This window comes from Stomoxys calcitrans, chromosome 3, assembly GCF_963082655.1.
Source record: "Stomoxys calcitrans chromosome 3, idStoCalc2.1, whole genome shotgun sequence".
Classification (NCBI taxonomy): Eukaryota; Metazoa; Arthropoda; class Insecta; order Diptera; family Muscidae; genus Stomoxys; species Stomoxys calcitrans.
In genome coordinates, this window is record NC_081554.1 from 78,077,620 (window position 1) to 78,097,107 (window position 19,488).

Consider the following 19,488-nt stretch of genomic DNA (forward strand, 5'->3'; position numbering starts at 1 on the left):
GCTTTTAGAGGGCGCAGTCACTAACCGATTTGGCTGAAATTGTAAACGTGGTGTTTTTGTATGACTTTTGACAGCCATGGAAGATCCTTATCGGTAGATAACTTGATATAGCTCCCATATATTATAAATAGTGGAGGGTATATAAGATTTTCTTCGACCGAACTTTTATTACTTTCCGGTCAATTCCTGTATCTTCGTCACAATTTTTTACGCTCATGTAACTTGGTGTAACTTTGTCCAACCAAAGTTTCTGAGTAGTTGAAATATTTCGGCATGATGAAATTGATTTTTAATTTGATAACTCATTAAATGAAATTTATAAACAAAGTTTTACGTAAACATACTTTTCATAGTTTATTGTTGCAACATCAGTGACATAGATGCAATTTCTCGTAGCCATTGAAAAATTTTCATCTTGCTGTGACAATGATTTAATTTTGATTTCAATGAAATACTTTCCCCTATCCGATGCAGAAATGGAATGGATGTATAACAATGTGTTTCCTTTAATTTACATAAAATTTTAATTAAAATTTGTTGTTACAATCTTGTAGATATTTTTTTTCCTCTTTTTATTTTTCTTGTGCTCCCTAAGGATATACATAAGCCGGTTAAGGACGAGGACGACGGTGAAGACAAGTATGTTTCTGATGATATGGGTGGTGCAAGTGGTGGTGTTTTCTTTTCACCCAGATTTTGTTTCCATTTCGGTGTGGCTAAGTGAATGACAAGTTGTGAGTGAGTAGGTGGCATGGGAAACAAAGCTGGCAAGAGCTTCATACTTTTCCGTATATGAGCAAAAATAACAACAACAACAAATGAATACAACAAGTTGCCTCTGGCTGGCATTGAAGGTAAGTGCATTTGCAAGTGTTATGATTGTGTTGCTATTTGTTGGGTGATGATGCAGCCGCTGCTGCAGCCAGGGGTGATTTCGCAAAAAAAAAATGAAAAAACGTGTAAAGATCCATGTTTGTTTTACGTTACGTATGATGGATGTTCATACGAGTGGATTTCATACATAATTGTTGTGTAGTATAAATGCAATTTGTTGCAACATTGCAACAGATTTCAGTTTTTCCTTTTTATACCCTCCACCATAAGATGGGGGTATACTAATATCGTCATTCTGTTTGTAACTACTCGAAATATTCGTCTGAGACCCCATAAAGTATATATATTTTTGATCGTCGTGACATTTTATGTCGATCTAGCCATGTCCGTCCGTCTGTCCGTCCGTCCGTCCGTCCGTCCGTCCGTCCGTCCGTCCGTCCGTCCGTCTGTCTGTCGAAAGCACGCTAACTTCCGAAGGAGTAAAGCTAGCCGCTTCAAATTTTGCACAAATACTTCTTATTAGTGTAGGTCGGTTGGTATTGTAAATGGGCCATATCGGTCCATGTTTTGATATAGCTGCCATATAAACCGATCTTGGGTCTTGACTTCTTGAGCCTCTAGAGTGCGCAATTCTTATCCGATTGGAATGAAATTTTGCAGGACGTGTTTTGTTATAATATCCACCGACTGTGCCAAGTATGGTTCAAATCGGTTCATAACCTGATATAGCTGCCATATAAACCGATCTTGGGTATTGACTTCTTGAGCCTCTAGAGTGCGCAATTCTTGTCCGATTGGAATGAAATTTTGCACGACGTGTTTTGTTATGGTATCCAACAACAGTGCCAAGTATGGTTCAAATCGGTCCATAACCTGATATAGCTGCCATATAAACGGATCTTGGGTCTTGATTTCTTGAGCCTCTAGAGGACGCAATTCTTATCCGATTTGAATGAAATTTTGCACGACGTGTTTTGTTATGGTATCCAACAACCGTGCCAAGTATAGTTCAAATCGGTCCATAACCTGATATAGCTGCCATATAAACCGATCTTGGGTCTTGACTTCTTGAGCCTCTAGAGTGCGCAATTCTTATCCGATTGGAATGAAATTTCGCACGACGACGTGTTTTGTCATGATATCCAACAACTGTGCTAAGGATGGTTCAAATCGGTCCATAACCTGATCTAGCTGCCATATAAACCGATCTTGGGTCTTGACTTCTTGAGCCTCTAGAGTGTGCCATTCTTGTCCGATTGGAATGAAATTTTGCACGACGTGTTTTGTTATGATATCCAATAACTGTGCCAAGTATGGTTCAAATCGGATCATAACCTAATATAGCTGTCATATAAACCGATATGGGATCTTGACTTCTTGAGCCTCTAGAGGTCGCAATTATTATCCGATTTGCCTGAAATTTTGTACGACGGATCCTCTCATGACTATCAACATACGTGCTTATGATGGTCTGAATCTGTCTATAGCCCGATACAGCTCCCATATAAATCGATCTATTTTACTTCTTGAGCCCCCAAAGGGCGCAATTCTTATTCGAATTGGCTGACATTTTACACAGGTCTCCAACATATAATTTAGTTGTGGTCCAAACCGGACCATATCTTGATATCGCTCTAATAGCAGAGCAAATCTTTTCTTATATCCTTTTTTTGCCTAAGAAGAGATGCCGGGAAAAGAACTCGACAAATGCGATCCATGGTGGAGGGTATATAAGATTCGGCCCGGCCGAACTTAGCACGCTTTTACTTGTTCTTCCTTCTTTTTTTTTTTTTTTTTTGAGGGGCCATATTTGTTTTCATATTCCCTCAGGTGGGTATTATCGCTTTAAATCAAAGAAACTTTTTAACAAAGCCATACAAATTAAAAAGGGATAATAAAACGCCTTATACAAAATAAACTGTTTCTTACCACATTAACTCATGTAATAATGTAGTGCAAGCACTTTGTACTATTTTCATATCAAAGTATGCGTTCGTGGCTAGAACTATTAGGTAAATTTACTTACCTTATCCAAATCGATAATGTTTTTCGGTACTAATACATCTACAAGTGATTCCAAAGGACCGGAAACTATTCTACCATTTATATACATAATTCCGCCAGAACCAAGAACAGAACTCTGGAAAGAAATAAGAAAATAGTCTTTAAAAAAATATATAAGTTAACATACTACATAAGGGCAGGAATCACCCCGTAGAAGCTCTAGGGTTAAGTGTCCCCAAGTCAACACTTTTGTCAACCATATATGTGACGTTGTCACCAAATTGTCTACAATCTCGTCTACATTGTTTTTATTGACAGGTGACAAACTATAATTTATTATACCCCCCACCATAGGATGGCGGTATACTAATTTCGTCATTCTGTTTGTAACTACTCGAAATAATCGCCTGAGACCCCATAAAGTATATATTGGGTTGCCCAAAAAGTAATTGCGGATTTTTTAAAAGAAAGTAAATGCATTTTTAATAAAACTTAGAATGAACTTTAATCAAATATACTTTTTTTACACTTTTTTTCTGAAGCAAGCTAAAAGTAACAGCTGATAACTGACAGAAGAAAGAATGCAATAACAGAGTCACAAGCTGTGAAAAAATTTGTCAACGCCGCTATATGAAAAATCCGCAATTACTTTTTGGGCAACCTAATATATTCTTGATCGTCATGACATTTTTAGTCGAACTAACCATGTCCGTCCGTCTGTCCGTCCGTCCGTCCATCTGTCTGTCGAAAGCACGCTAACATCCGAAGGAGTAAAGCTAGCCGCTTGAAATTTTGCACAAATACTTTTTATTAGTGTAGGTCTGTTGGTATTGTAAATGGGCCATATCGGTCCATGTTTTGATATAACTGCCATATAAACCGATCTTGGGTCTTGACTTCTTGAGCCTCTGGAGTGTTTTAGTATCACTTCTAACAACTGTGCTGAGAATGGTTCAAATCGGTCCATAACCTGGTATAGCTGTCATAAAGGGTGATTTTTTTGAGGTTAGGATTTTCATGCATTAGTATTTGACAGATCACGTGGGATTTCAGACATGGTATCAAAGAGAAAGATGCTCAGTATGCTTTGACATTTCATCATGAATAGACTTACTAACGAGCAACGCTTGCAAATCATTTTCAGTGAATCATTTTCAGTGAAATCATTTTCAGTGATTCGACAAATTTTGTTCAGCGATGAGGCTCATTTCTGGTTGAATGGCTACGTAAATAAGCAAAATTGCCGCATTTGGAGTGAAGAGCAACCAGAAGCCGTTCAAGAACTGCCCATGCATCCCGAAAAATGCACTGTTTGGTGTGGTTTGTACGCTGGTGGAATCATTGGACCGTATTTTTTAAAAGATGCTGTTGGACGCAACGTTACGGTGAATGAACACATTTCGAACCGAACACTGATTTTGGTAATAAAATTCAATGATTTGCAAGCGTTGCTCGTTAGTAAGTCTATTCATGATGAAATGTCAAAGCATACTGAGCATCTTTCTCTTTGACACCATGTCTGAAATCCCACGTGATCTGTCAAATACTAATGCATGAAAATCCTAACCTCAAAAAAATCACCCTTTATAAACAGTTCGGGGGACTTGACTTCTTGAGCTTCTAGGGGGCGCAATTCTTATACGATTTGGCTGAAATTTTGCATGCCATATTTTATTCTTACTTTCAACAACTGCGTCAAATAAGGTTCAAATCGGTTCATAACCTGATATAGGTGCCATATAAACCGATCTGGCATCTTGACTCCTTGAGCCTCTAGAGGTCGCAATTATTATCCGATTTTTCTGAAATTATGTACGACAGATCCTCTCATGACCATCAACATACGTGTTTATTATGGTCTGAATCGGTCCGATACAGCTCCAAACCGGACCATAACTTGATATAGCTCTAATAGCAGAGCAAATCTTTTCTTTTATCCTTTTTTTGCCTAAGAAGAGATACCGGGAAAAGAACTCGACAAATGCGATCCATGGTGGAGGGTATATAAAATTCGGCCCGGCCGAACTTAGCACGCTTTTAGTTGTTTTGTATAAGAAGATTCAAATTGTGTTTGTATGTTTGTTTGTTTGTTCCGTATAGACTCAAAAACGGCTGAACCGATTTTCTTGAAATTTTCACAGATTGTGTTGGTTGGTCTGGAAGGAAACATAGGCTAAATAATTTTTTGATATCGGGAGTGGGGCGAACCCTCCCTTTATCCCAAAAGTACTACCAAAATATAAAAGTGGACCGATCGGGACACTATAGGATTCAAATGAAAGGCATTTAAGAGTAGAGTAAGAATTTCATAATAAAAATAGGGTCCAAGTTCCTGGGGGCTGCCCCTGCCCCAAAACCCCTTAAAATAGGTTTATTTGACGATCATGTCAATATGGGACTCAAATGAATGGTATTCGTGAGTAGATTACGAATATGATCAGGAAGTAGGAATAGACTTTATAAATTATTGGAAACGGAAGGGGCGGACCCTCCACCGTTATCCTAAAAATACTACCCAAAATCAAAAGTGGGCCGATAACGACAATATGGATATCAAATGAAAAGTATGCGGGAGTAGATAATGAATCTGGTATACAAATTCATGTCGAAGTATAGAGCGGTCACCTCACCCCCCACAAAAACGCCCAAGATGGGCACATTAGCCAATCACGGATATATGGGTCTCGGTTTGTTTGTTTCGTATAAACTGACAAACGACAGAACCAATTTTCTCGAAATTTTCGCATATTGTGTAGGTTGGCCTGGAAGGAAACATAGGCTATATAAGTGTTCGGTACCGGAAGTGGGAACAAAAGTGGACCGACCGGGACAATATAAGTATCAAATGAAAGGTATTGGAGAGTAGAATACAAATATAGTATTAGGATTTGAGTCTAAGTACCCATCGGGCCGACCCAACCCCAAAACTCCCCCAAACAGATTTATTGGACGTTCATTTCAATATGGGGCTCTAATGAAAGGTATTCGGTAGTAGATTTCGAATCTGGCATACAAAATCAGACCGATGTATAGGGGGTCACGCCACCCCTCAAAAACGGCATTAGACCCATTTGACTATATTCTTTAAATTTTCATAGATTGTGTACGTTTGTCTGGTAGGAAACATAGGCTATATAATTCTTAGAAATCGGATGGAGGCGAACCCCCATTCCTTAGCTCAAAAACAGCACCCAAAATTAAAAGTTCGTCGATAGGCACAATAAGGATATCAAATGAAAGGTATTAGAGACTAGAAAACGAATATCGTACTAAAATTTTGGGCCCAAGTTCCCAGCGGGCCACCCCAACCCACAAACTCATCTAAACAGATATATTCGAAGTTCATGTCAATATGGGACACAAATAAAAAGTATTAGGCAATACAAATATGGCATAAAACATTAGCTACCTCCCAAGTAATGGGAGGTCGCCCACCCCCAAATGGGCATATTAGCCGATTATGGCTATATGGGACTCAAATGAAAGGTATTAGGGAATAGATTACGAATATGACATTAAAATTTGCGTTCAAATTTAGGTGGCGCTTCTTCCCCTTAAAATACGTCAAATGGGTTATTTGACCCATTATGACAATATGGGACTCAAATGAAAGGTATTTGAGAGTAAAACAAGTAAAAGCGTGCTAAGTTCGGCCGGGCCGAATCTTATATACCCTCCACCATGGATCGCATTTGTCGAGTTCTTTTCCCGGCATCTCTTCTTAGGCAAAAAAAGGATATAAGAAAAGATTTGCTCTGCTATTAGAGCGATATCAAGATATGGTCCGGTTTGGACCACAACTAAATTATATGTTGGAGACCTGTGTAAAATGTCAGCCAATTCGAATAAGAATTGCGCCCTTTGGGGGCTCAAGAAGTAAAATAGATCGATTTATATGGGAGCTGTATCGGGCTATAGACAGATTCAGACCATCATAAGCACGTATGTTGATAGTCATGAGAGGATCCGTCGTACAAAATTTCAGGCAAATCGGATAATAATTGCGACCTCTAGAGGCTCAAGAAGTCAAGATCCCATATCGGTTTATATGACAGCTATATTAGGTTATGATCCGATTTGCACCATACTTGGCACAGTTATTGGATATCATAACAAAACACGTCGTGCAAAATTTCATTCCAATCGGACAAGAATGGCACACTCTAGAGGCTCAAGAAGTCAAGACCCAAGATCGGTTTATATGGCAGCTAGATCAGGTTATGGACCGATTTGAACCATCCTTAGCACAGTTGTTGGATATCATGACAAAACACGTCGTCGTGCGAAATTTCATTCCAATCGGATAAGAATTGCGCACTCTAGAGGCTCAAGAAGTCAAGACCCAAGATCGGTTTATATGGCAGCTATATCAGGTTATGGACCGATTTGAACTATACTTGGCACGGTTGTTGGATACCATAACAAAACACGTCGTGCAAAATTTCATTCAAATCGGATAAGAATTGCGTCCTCTAGAGGCTCAAGAAATCAAGACCCAAGATCCGTTTATATGGCAGCTATATCAGGTTATGGACCGATTTGAACCATACTTGGCACTGTTGTTGGATACCATAACAAAACACGTCGTGCAAAATTTCATTCCAATCGGACAAGAATTGCGCACTCTAGAGGCTCAAGAAGTCAATACCCAAGATCGGTTTATATGGCAGCTATATCAGGTTATGAACCGATTTGAACCATACTTGGCACAGTCGGTGGATATTATAACAAAACACGTCCTGCAAAATTTCATTCCAATCGGATAAGAATTGCGCACTCTAGAGGCTCAAGAAGTCAAGACCCAAGATCGGTTTATATGGCAGCTATATCAAAACATGGACCGATATGGCCCATTTACAATACCAACCGACCTACACTAATAAGAAGTATTTGTGCAAAATTTGAAGCGGCTAGCTTTACTCCTTCGGAAGTTAGCGTGCTTTCGACAGACAGACGGACGGACGGACGGACGGACGGACGGACGGACGGACGGACGGACGGACGGACGGACGGACGGACAGACGGACGGACATGGCTAGATCGACATAAAATGTCACGACGATCAAAAATATATATACTTTATGGGGTCTCAGACGAATATTTCGAGTAGTTACAAACAGAATGACGATATTAGTATACCCCCATCTTATGGTGGAGGGTATAAAAAAACGAATCCAATTTTGGAGAGTCAAGTGTTTTGGGGTACGTCCTAAGGCACCCCCTAAACTAAGCTTCATTTCCGTTGGAAATAAAGAACGAATTTGATATCTAATCCTAGTCCAAAGTGCCGGTGGCCGCCCCAGCCCCAAAACACCCTCCAAAATGGTTCATATTTATCGGCCATGGCAATATGGGGCTCAAATTAAAGGGATTTGGAAGTGCAGCACGAATTTGATATCCATATTTAAGTGGAAATGTCTGAGGTGCCATCCCTCCCCTTATGAGAACATTACCACCAGGAACCGAGAAGGGGCAAATTCTCATACATTAATCAGTGCTTTCCGATTCAAGTTTAAACTCAATGGATAAGGGACCTTTTCTTATAGCGGAGTCAGAACAGCGTACTAGGTTATAATGGCACGAATTCGATATCCGCATTCAGAGCGAAGTGTCCCCACCCTAAAAAGATATTAGAGAGTTAAAGAAGACGCAGCGGAGCGGGCGCGGTTCGGCTAGTAAAGTATATATATTCTTGATCGGCGTAAAAATCTAAGGCGACCTATCCATGTCCGTCCGTCTGTCTGTTCAAATCACGCTACAGTCTTTAAACATAAAGATATTGAGCTAAAACTTTGCACAAATTCTTTATTTGTCCGTAGGCACGTTAAGTTTCAAGATGGGTTATATCGGACTATATCTTGATATAGCCCCCATGGAGACCGATCTCTCGATTTAAGGTCTTGGGCCCATAAAAGGCGCATTTATTGTTCGATTTCGCCGAAATTTGACACAGTAAGTTGTGTTAGGCTCTTCGATATTTTTCCGCAACTTGGTTTAAATCTGTCTAGATTTGGATATAGCAGCCATATAGACCGATATCTCGAAGTCTTTGCCCATAAAAGGCGCATTTATAATCCGATTTCACTGAAATTTAGCTCAGTGACTTATGTTAGGCTTTGCGACATCCGTGTCGTATATGGTTCAGATCGGTTTATTTTTATATAAAGCTACAAAAAAGACCAATATTTTGTTATACACAATTGAACAATGACTTGTACTTATAAGTATTTGGCCCAAATCGGAACATATTTCGATATAACTATTATGGGGCAGAAGGTATGCATTTTTCACCGGATTTTGACGAAGGTGGTTTACATATATAGCCGAGGTGGTGGGTATCCAAAGTTCGGCACGGCCAATCTTAACGTCTTTTTACTTGTTCATTCTATTTCAAAAAAATTGCGCACAGCGAGTTTTGGTACCCCTCTAAGCCGTTTTGTTGAACATCGTCCAGATCGGACCATATTTGGATATATCTTCCATAAAGACCAATTTCCCGATATAAAGGATAGACCCCATAAAAGGAGCATTTTTCATCAGATTTGGATGAAATTTGAAACAGTGCGATTTGATAGACCTTTGATATACGAATATTTAGAGAAGTTACAAACAGAATGACGAAATTAGTATACCCCCATCCTAAGGTGAAGGATATAAAAATGATGAATTTTTCACCTAATTATGAAAGGTGGTTAATATCCGATGTGGTGGGTAACCAAAGTTTGGCCCGGCCGAACTTAATGGCTGCAGCCCTTCAGTAGTCTTGGGAATCGAACCGCTGTCTGATAAGCCTGCCACACGGGCGCCCACGACGTACATTAGTAAACTCCAATTTGCTTGTACCCATTTCGTACTCCATTTTTGTTGCCATAAGGGTATACAGGAATATTTCGATTAAATCCTTACACCAATATTCCATTTCATTCAAATGAAATTGGAATTGCACACTTCAGTTGCTCCCATTCACAATCTCATGCCATTGCTCGCATTTACAATCTCATCCGGCTTACATCGGTGAGAAGCATTTATTAGGAGCAGATATTCGTTCGGAAAATAACGTGCTCCAGAAAAAGGAATTAAAATCACTAGTCGACTTAAAATGAAAATACTTTTAGGACGATATATGACAATACGTTAAAGTCGCAGAACAGATGGACAGACAAAATAACAAAGATCAAGTATGCTTATACTGAAAAAGGGTTTAGATCATTATTTTGAGATATAACCAGCTAAATGATGAAGATAGAATAGTTCCTCTCTCCCTTTCCCAACCTCTCTTCTTGCGAAAGTAATAAATTTATTGGTTATTTCTCACATTTCACCCGAAATCACTTATACAGACCCTTAATTGTTATTGAAATTGAAATATATGTTGCCCAATGCGACGAAAAAACGACGTAATTGTTCAGTTGCCATTATTATAACACAGAAGGCAAAAGAAAAGAACAAAAAAAAAAAAAAAATAAATAAAATCAATATAATGAAAATAAATTTGAATTTAATCGAAATTCTATACACTTCAGTGAACAATTCATGGAGCCCACCACACCATACCACACGGCGCCAGACCACACTCCATTTTTGCCAGGCAGCTAGTACTCACACATAGCCACCCAGTCATATTAAACAACCAAAGACTGTCAGTTGTGGTCGTAGCTTTAGCAGAAATTGACTGTGTAACGATGGAAACGAAGGAGGTTGCAAACTTTCCAACATCAAGTGCCTCCTACATCCTTGTGAAGCACAACAATGGTGAATGCTAACTGGTGGTGAGTGCAAACCAAAACCTGATTTCATTCTTGCAGGATACCGGCAACCAATTTAATGGAAATAGTAGCCGTAGGGCAACCTTAAAAAACACATCTCCATAGTCACACATCCAACAGACAGAGCGGGGCATGATATGGTTATTACATTAGTTTTGTTTGAGTGCGGCCAATGTGAATATGAATACCACTGGCAGATTGTGTACTTCATGTGTGATGGAAGGTTACGAAGGTTTCTTGTGAATAGAACTGCAAACATTTGTGGCATGGATTGTTACAATACACGACACAAATTCGTATAGCATTTTGTTATACCCATTCGTTTTGAAACACATTGCAATGTATAATTCTAACCCCGTTAAGAATGTATTGATGAACTTAAATCTTTGAATGGCGATGAAGCACCATCTCACAGCACTCAAAGTCGAATTCCCTGAAGGTCAACCAAAAATGGCCGTTGTACCAGACACCAGCGATGCCGTGCGTGAACTTATAATGGGACATATCGTGAGATCGTCACGGGACATACCGAGAGACAGAGAACCCTTCTCGCACCAGCATACATCCAATATCATATGAACACCTTGCCGTAAAGAGTCTGTTCTCATTGGATTCCCCACATATTGACAGTCACTTCAAAAAGCTCGTGTCTATTTGACGCCCGGCCGACACGGAATAACTTTGAGCACCACACAGGCTGGAACTTTTAGCTCCGACTTGTGTCGTGTCCATCGTTACCATGGGAAGCTTAGCTGAAAGCTACCGGGAGCATCCACAGATTTCGGATGGTGGAAAGGCCCGTTTTTAAGAGGAGTAGAGGCAAATGCGACCGCGGGGAGTCAATGGCCAACACCAACATCAACATCAACAACATCCCAGGTTAGGGGCGGCTGGAGGCGAGCATCGGATCTTGAAGAAAGCGGCTCCCCACAGCGAGGGATACATGAGCAATCCCACAAAATCCATGCGGTTAAGTCGGGGGCACAGTAACCTGCACCCGGAAAACTATGAGAACTACTATGAGAAACAAAGGAATTGTAACAAGTAACAGCATGCTAAGTTCGGCCGGGCCGAATCTTATATACCCTCCACCATGGATCGCATTTTTTGAGTTCTTTTCCCGATATCTCTTCTTGGGCAAAAACGGATATAAAAAATGATTTGCTCTGCTATTAGAGCGATATCACGATATGGTCCGCTTTGGACCACAATTAAATCATATGTTAGAGACCTGTGTAAAATGTCAGCCAATTCAAATAAGAATTGCAGCCTTTGGGGGCTCAAGAAGTAAAATAGAGAGATCGATTTATATGGGAGCTGTATCGGGCTATAGACCTATTCAGACCATAATAAACAAAATTTCAGGCAAATCGGTTAAGAATTGCGACCTCTAGAGGCTCAAGAAGTCAAGATCCCAGATCGGTTTATATGACAGCCATATCAGGCTATGAATCGATTTGAACCTTACTTGACACAGTTGTTGAAAGTAAGAATAAAATATGTCATGCTAAATTTCAACCAAATCGGATAGAAATAGCGACCTCTAGAAGCTCAAGAACTTAAGTCCCCAGATCTGTTATATGAGAGCTATATCAGGTTATGAACCGATTTGAACCATACTTGGCACAATTGTTGATAAAATACGTCATGCAAAATTTCAGCCAAATCGGATAGGAATAGCGCCCTCTAGAAGCTCAAGAACTTAAGTCCCCAGATCTGTTTATATGAAAGCTATATCAGGTTATTAAACGATTTGAACCATAATTGGCACAGTAGTTGGACATAATAACAAAATATTTGTGCAAAAATTCATTAAAAAAAATTCATTAAGAATTGCGCACTCTAGGTCTAATAGGTTATGGACCAATTAGAACCATACTTGACACAGTTGTTGGATATCATAACAAAACACGTCGTGCAAAATTTCATTCCAATCGGATAAGAATTGTGCACTGTAGAAGCTGAAGAAGTCAAGACCCAAGATCGGTTTATATGACAGCTATATCAGGTTATGGACCGATTTGAACCATACTTGGCACAGTTGTTGGATATCACAACAAAACACGTCGTGCAAAATTTCATTCCAATCGGATAAGAATAGCGCACCCTAGAGACTCAAGACATCAAGACCCAAGATCGGTTTATATGGCAGCTATATCAGGTTATTGACCGATTTGATACTAATTAAGCACAGTTGTTGGATATCATAACAAAACACGTCGTGCAAAATTTCATTCTAATCGGATAAGAATTGTGCACTGTAGAAGCTGAAGAAGTCAAGACCCAAGATCGGTTTATATGACAGCTATATCAGTTTATGGACCGATTTGAACCATACTTGGCACAGTTGTTGGATATCACAACAAAACACGTTGTGCAAAATTTCATTCCAATCGGATAAGAATTGCGCACTCTAGAGGCTCAAAAAGTCAAGACCCAAGATCGGTTTATATGGCAGCTATATCAGGTTATGAACCGATTTGAAACATACTTGGCACAATTATTGGATATCATAACAAAACACGTTGTGCAAAATTTCATTTCAATTGCATAAGAATAGCGCACCCTAGAGACTCAAGACATCAAGACCCAAGATCGGTTTATATGGCAGCTATATCAGGTTATTGACCGATTTGATACTAATTAAGCACAGTTGTTGGCTATCATAGCGAAACGCGTTGTGCAAAATTTCATTCCAATCGGAAAAGAATTGCGTCCTGCAGAGGCTCATGAAGTCAAGACCCAAGATTGGTTTATATGGCAGTTATATCAAAACATATACCGATATGGCCCATTTAAAATACGGACCGACCTACACTAATGAGATGTATTTGTGCAAAATTTCAAGCGGCTAGCTTTACTCCTACGAAAGTTAGCGTGCTTTCGACAGACAGACGGGCTGACCGACGGACGGACGGACATGGCTAGATCGACATAAAATTTCACTACGATCATGAATACTTTATGGGGTCTCAGACAAATATTTCGAGTAGTTACAAACAGAATGACGAAATTAGAATACCCACATCCTATGGTGGAGGGTATAAAAAGGACCATGATTTGCGGATCTGCACCTGGATTGTCCGCACTCTTTATAGCAAAGGTGCAGTATACTCGCTGGCGGATGTATTAGAGAAATACAAGACAGATATAACCGCCTTACAGGAAGTGCGATGGACTGTCAATAGCGTCACTACAACACCAAACGGTGGCGAACTATACAATAGCTGTCATAACACGAAGCATGAATTTGGCTGTGGTTGAGAGGCTAGCCACAATCCCAATAAAAGCCAAATTTTTCAACATCAGCCTTATTTGTGCCCATACCCCGACAGAAGACAAGGACGAGCAGACCAAGGATATTTTCTACGAGCGCCTAGAGAGAAAATAGACCGCTGCCCCGCCCATGATATTAAAATCGATGTGGGAGATTTTAATGCGAAGATAGAAAAGGAAGAAATCTTTGTCCAACAGTCGGAAATTTATTCTCCATAAAATAAAGTCCAGTATTGGGTTGAGGCTGATAGATTTCGCCGCGGCAAAAAACATTGTAGTTAGTAGCACCAGATTTCAAAATAAAAATATTCACAAAGCTACATGACTGTCACCCGATCAAAACACAAGAAACCAAATTGATGACGTTGTGATAAATGGAAGGCATTCATCCAGCGATCCGTGGAGCGAAAATAGGCATTCATCCAGCGTGTTAGATGTACGATCGATCCGTGGACCAAATATAGATTCGGATCATTACCTCGTTGCAGCAAAGGTTCGCACCCGTTTGAACATGGCGAGGAAAGTTCGATCTGATACTGCACGGAAGCTGGACATTGAAAAGCTGCAAACACAACAAATGGCAGCGGCATACTCCACTCGACTAACCCAACTGCTTAATGAAAGCACTTCTTGTTCCGATGATATAATGGCGCAGTGGCAAACTATTGCCCACTCCATGGAAAATGACGCGAAATCCGTACTTGGGTACAGGAAGCCTCCTCCAAGAAACCCATAGTACGATCAAGAGTGGCGAGATGGTACTGAAGCCAAGAGTGCGGCACATAGAGCAACCCTGCAATCAGTGGCAACGCCCCAGATGAAGGAGAGGTGTCGGGAGAAAAGGAGAGAGGGGAAATGTCTATTCCACAGAAAGAAAAAGGAAATGGAAAGACGTGAGTGTGAGTGTGGGCGAATTGAGATGTACAAGAGTCCGAATGAAGTCCGGAAATTCTACCAAAGGATTTAACATCAAACCGATGGCTTTGGTGCAGTCACATCCTCCTGCAGAGACAAAGAAGGAAATCTGGTATCTGACACAGATAACACGCTGAGGATATGGAAAGAACATTTTACCCAACTGCTAGTGTCCCATGTTGGCGGCGAAGAGGATACCGCAGAACCAATCCCAAATGATGGTATAGAATGTTTACCTCCTAGTCAGAATGAGGTCCAGGTAGAAGTGACCCGACTAAAGAACAACAAGGCAGCAGAAGCCGACGGGTTACCCGCTGAACTATTTAAGACCGGAGGCAACACGCTGATAAGGCGTATGCATCAGCTTATCTGCGCAATCTGGCTAGAAGAACGCATACCCGATGATTAGAACCTCAGCATACTATGTTCCGTACACAAGAAAGGAGCCAAGATGGAATGTGCCAACTAAAGAGGAATAAGTCTCCTCCCCATTGCATACAAGATACTCTCGAGCGTACTGTGTGAAAGATTAAAACCTATAGTCAATGAGGTAATTGGGCCCTATCAATGAGGCTTTAGACCTGGTAAATCCACCCTAGACCAGATATTCACACTGCGCCAAATCCTGGAAAAGACCCGAGAGAGACAAATCAACACCTACCACCTCTTTGTTGACTACAAAGCCGCTTTCGATACTCCTTTACGTTTAAAGGTATTTCAAGCCATGTCTGAGTTTTGTATCCCTGCAAAATTAATAAGACTTTGCAGGATGACACTTGTTGATACCCGTTCCTCAGTAAGAATAGGAAAGAATTTATCCGATCCATTTAATACCAAACGAGGTTTCGGACAAGGAGACAGCCTATCGTGTGGTCTCTTTAATATCTTGCTGGAGAAGATTGTACGAGATGCAGATGTGAATAGATATGGCACACTAATCACAAGAGAACACATGCTACTCCCCTATGCCGACGACATCGATATCATAAATCGGTCACCGGAAGTATTTACTGCATCCTTTGAATGAATCGAAAGAGAGTTAGTGAAAATGTGTCTGACAGTAAATGGAGATAAGACGAAATGGATGGTTTCCTCCCAAACGCCCAAAAAGCCTTGCACAACCGAGCAAATTTTCAAATTTTTGCCTATGAACATTCCACTAAGGAACAGGGGCACAACTGAACAGATAAAGAACATGGAGAAAGATGGGAACCATAACTTTGAGACAGGCAATAACTTTATCTACATCGGCACCGCCATAACCGTAATGAATGACACCAGTTTTGAGATAAAGCGAAGAATTATACTGGCAAACAGATGCTACTTTGGACTATGTAAGCAGTTTAGAAACAAGGCCACCCCCAGACAGACGAAGATTACACTTTACAAGACACTGATACTACCCATGCTGTTATATGGTTCTGAAGCATGGGTACTTGTGAAAGCAAATGAGGCAGTGCTTGGAGTATTTGAGAGAAAGATTCTTCGTAAAATATATGGACCAGTTTGCGTTAATGGAGAATATAGGCGACGTATTAACCACAAGTTGTATAACGACGATAGCATAGTTACACACATCAAAATACAACGGCTGCGTTGGCTAGGTCATGTTGTCAGAATGGATGAAGAAGCTCCAGCAAAGAAGTCTTTTAAAACACGGTGGTACACGCAAACCGGGAAGACCAAAAGCGCGATGACAAGATCAAGTGTTGGGAGACATCTCGAAACTTGCTGTTAGAGATTTTAAAATGACTGCAGAAGTTCGAGGCGCTTGGAATGCTATTCTACGTTGGGCTAGTGGAACAGAAGTTCTGTCATAGTCAATTAAAGAAGTTTGGATATTCGTTCCGAATATATTCTAGATCGTACTTCATTTGGATGTAGCTGGAATATACATACCGTTCTCCCGATTTTAGGTCTTTGACCCATCCAAGACGTATTTGTTACACGATTTCGCTGAAATTTGGCACATTGAGTTGCGCAAAGACCCCAATATTAAAAATTACTTTGGTAATCAGTTGTCTGAACTTTTCTACTGAGTGTTGTCGCTGTGTGAAAGCCGTTTGGGCTCGGCAACCAAAATTAGATCGACTATTATTGAGCATGAACTTGTATCGAATAGCACTTATTGGTATAAAAAAAGTATTCTAGCTGTTAAATTTTTCAAAATTGGCATTGTTTGCAGAATCCATGAAAGTGGGTACGCAAGATTTTGCTACGCCGAATATAGCAAGTTTTCACTTCCGAACACTATTCACTTTTATAATAATTTCATTTATTAAATTTCTTGTTTGCATACTCAGTATATTTGTAATATACGCACCTCAAAATTGACATCACATTGGCTTCGCTTGAAAGTATTCCTTGGTACATCGTACTGTACTAACTCAGTGCCAGAAGTAATGCCATAACCATTGATAGAGTTCTTTGTGGTATTCGTTGAGGAAACCTGCAAGATTGCAATTAAGAAAACGTTGTATTGTTCTAAATCATTGTTGTTGACTTATGAAATAAGTGTTTAAGTACAAAGACGGTATATGAATGATGAAAAAACAAGTAATAAGGCGATAAGTTCGGCCGGGCCGATCTTTGGATACCCACCACCTCGGGTATATATGTAAACCAACTTTTGACATAATCCGGTGAAAGATGCATAATTTATGCCCACATAGCAGCTATATCGAAATATGGTCCTATTTGGACCCAATTTCGGCACGAAAACTTACTGATCTAATAAAAACATGTCATTGTTAATTTTTGTAGAACGAAATGTTGGACTTTCTGGTATGGCAGCTATATCCAAATCCGGACCGATCTGGGCCAAATTGAAGAAAGATATCGAAGGCCCAAATTTCGGCGAAATCGGACAATAAATGCGTCTTTTATGGACCCACGACCTTAAATCGAAAGATCGGTCTATATGGCAGCAATATTCCAATCTTACCGATCTGGCTCAAATTACAAAAATATGTCAAAATCCCAAATTTTGGTAAACAAACAATAAATGCGCCTTTTATGGGCACAAGACCTTAAATCGAGAGATCGGTCTATATGGTAGCTATATCCAAATCGTTACTGGTCTGGTCCAAATTAAAGCAGGATGTCGAAGGGCCTAACACAACTCACTGTGCCAAGTTTCAGCAAAATCAGATAATAAATGTGGCTCTTATGGCCCTAAGACGAATCGGTCTATATGGGGGCTATATTAAGATATAGTCCGATATAACCCATCTTCGAACTTGACCTACTTCTGGACAAAAAAAGAATCTGTGCAATGTTGCAGCTCATTATCTCTATTTTTAAGGACAGTAGCGTAATTTCAACAGACAAACGGAGAGACGGTCAGACGGACGGACAGACGGACAGACGCACAGATGGACGGGCATAGCTAGATCTTCTTAGATTTTTACGACGATCAAGAATGTATATACTTTATAGGGTCCGAAACGGATATTTCGATGTGTTGCAAACGGAATGGCGCAATGTATATACCCCCATCTTTCGGTGGTGGGTATAAAAACAAAACAAGTAAAAGCGTGCTAAGTTCGGCCTAGCCGAATCTCGGAAACCCCACCACCATGAATTCTGCTAAACTATGGCAGCTATATCTATTTATAGACCGAATTAGACCGTACTTGGCGCAGTTGTTAAGAGTTATAATAGAACACTATATGCAAAATTTCAACCAAATCGGATAAAAATCGCGGCTTGTAAGAGCTCAAGAAGTCAAATCGGGAGATCGGTTTATATGGGAGGTATATCATTTTCTTGACCGATTCGGACTTTATTTATCACAGTTGTAGGAAGCCATAAGAGAACACTATGTGCAAAATTTAACCCAAATCGGATGAAAATTGAGGCTTCCAGGGGCTCATGAACTCAAATCGGGAGATCGGTTTATATGGGGCCTATATCCAATTCTATACCGATATGGCCCACTTGCAATCTCCAGCCACCTACATCGATACTAAGTATCTGTGCAAAATTTCAAGCTTGTAGCTTTACGCGTTCGACCGCTATCGTGATTTCTACAGACGGACGGACGGGCGGACATGGCTAAATCGAATCAGAATGTCGAGAGGATCCAGAATGTGTATACTTATGGGATCACAGATCAATATTTCGAGGCGTTACAAACGGAATGACTAAATTAGTATACCCCCTTCCTAATGTGGTGGGTATAAAAAAGTTAGAGTTCGGTCTGGCAGTGTCTTAGATACGGTTCATATGGATTGCGTTAATCAAATATTTCTGATGATAACTTGGTGGAGGTCGTACATGAGCAGCGCAGGCAGACTCAAATTGACCATCTAAGCCAATGAAATTTCGAATCGGTTGATCGTTAAGCCTTAATATTGCAAGCCATAACATAATTAGCAAAATTTCTGTTGAAGATAAAGTGAAGAGTTGCTCTGTTAAGAAGACATGAAAGATCTATCCACACAAGATATTATGGGAAATCATATACAAAAATACAGAGATCGGTTTATATGAGTGCTACATCGGGTTATTTACCTAGAATCATAACAGAAGAACTGTTATGCTATTGGAGCTATATCAAGTTATAGTCCGATTCAGACCATAAATGGAAGCTGAACATTGTAGTCATTGTATAATATTTCAGTCCATTCGGATAAGAATTGCGCCTTGTAGGGGCTCAAGAAGCAAAATCGGGAGATAGGTTTATATGGGA

At 40.1% G+C, this 19,488-nt stretch overlaps 1 protein-coding gene across 1 annotated transcript in view; it reads right to left on the reverse strand.

The window, feature by feature from the left end:
- The window catches only part of LOC106082724 (uncharacterized), a 579,753-nt gene that overhangs the window by 541,615 nt on the left and 18,650 nt on the right, over window positions 1-19,488 (reverse strand). Inside the window, exons 2-3 of the mRNA XM_059364686.1 lie at window positions 17,119-17,244; window positions 2,861-2,974 (exon numbers count right to left, since the gene is read on the reverse strand). Of these exons, the coding sequence (XP_059220669.1) occupies window positions 2,861-2,974; window positions 17,119-17,244 (240 nt within the window). The remainder of the gene's footprint in view (window positions 1-2,860; window positions 2,975-17,118; window positions 17,245-19,488) is intronic.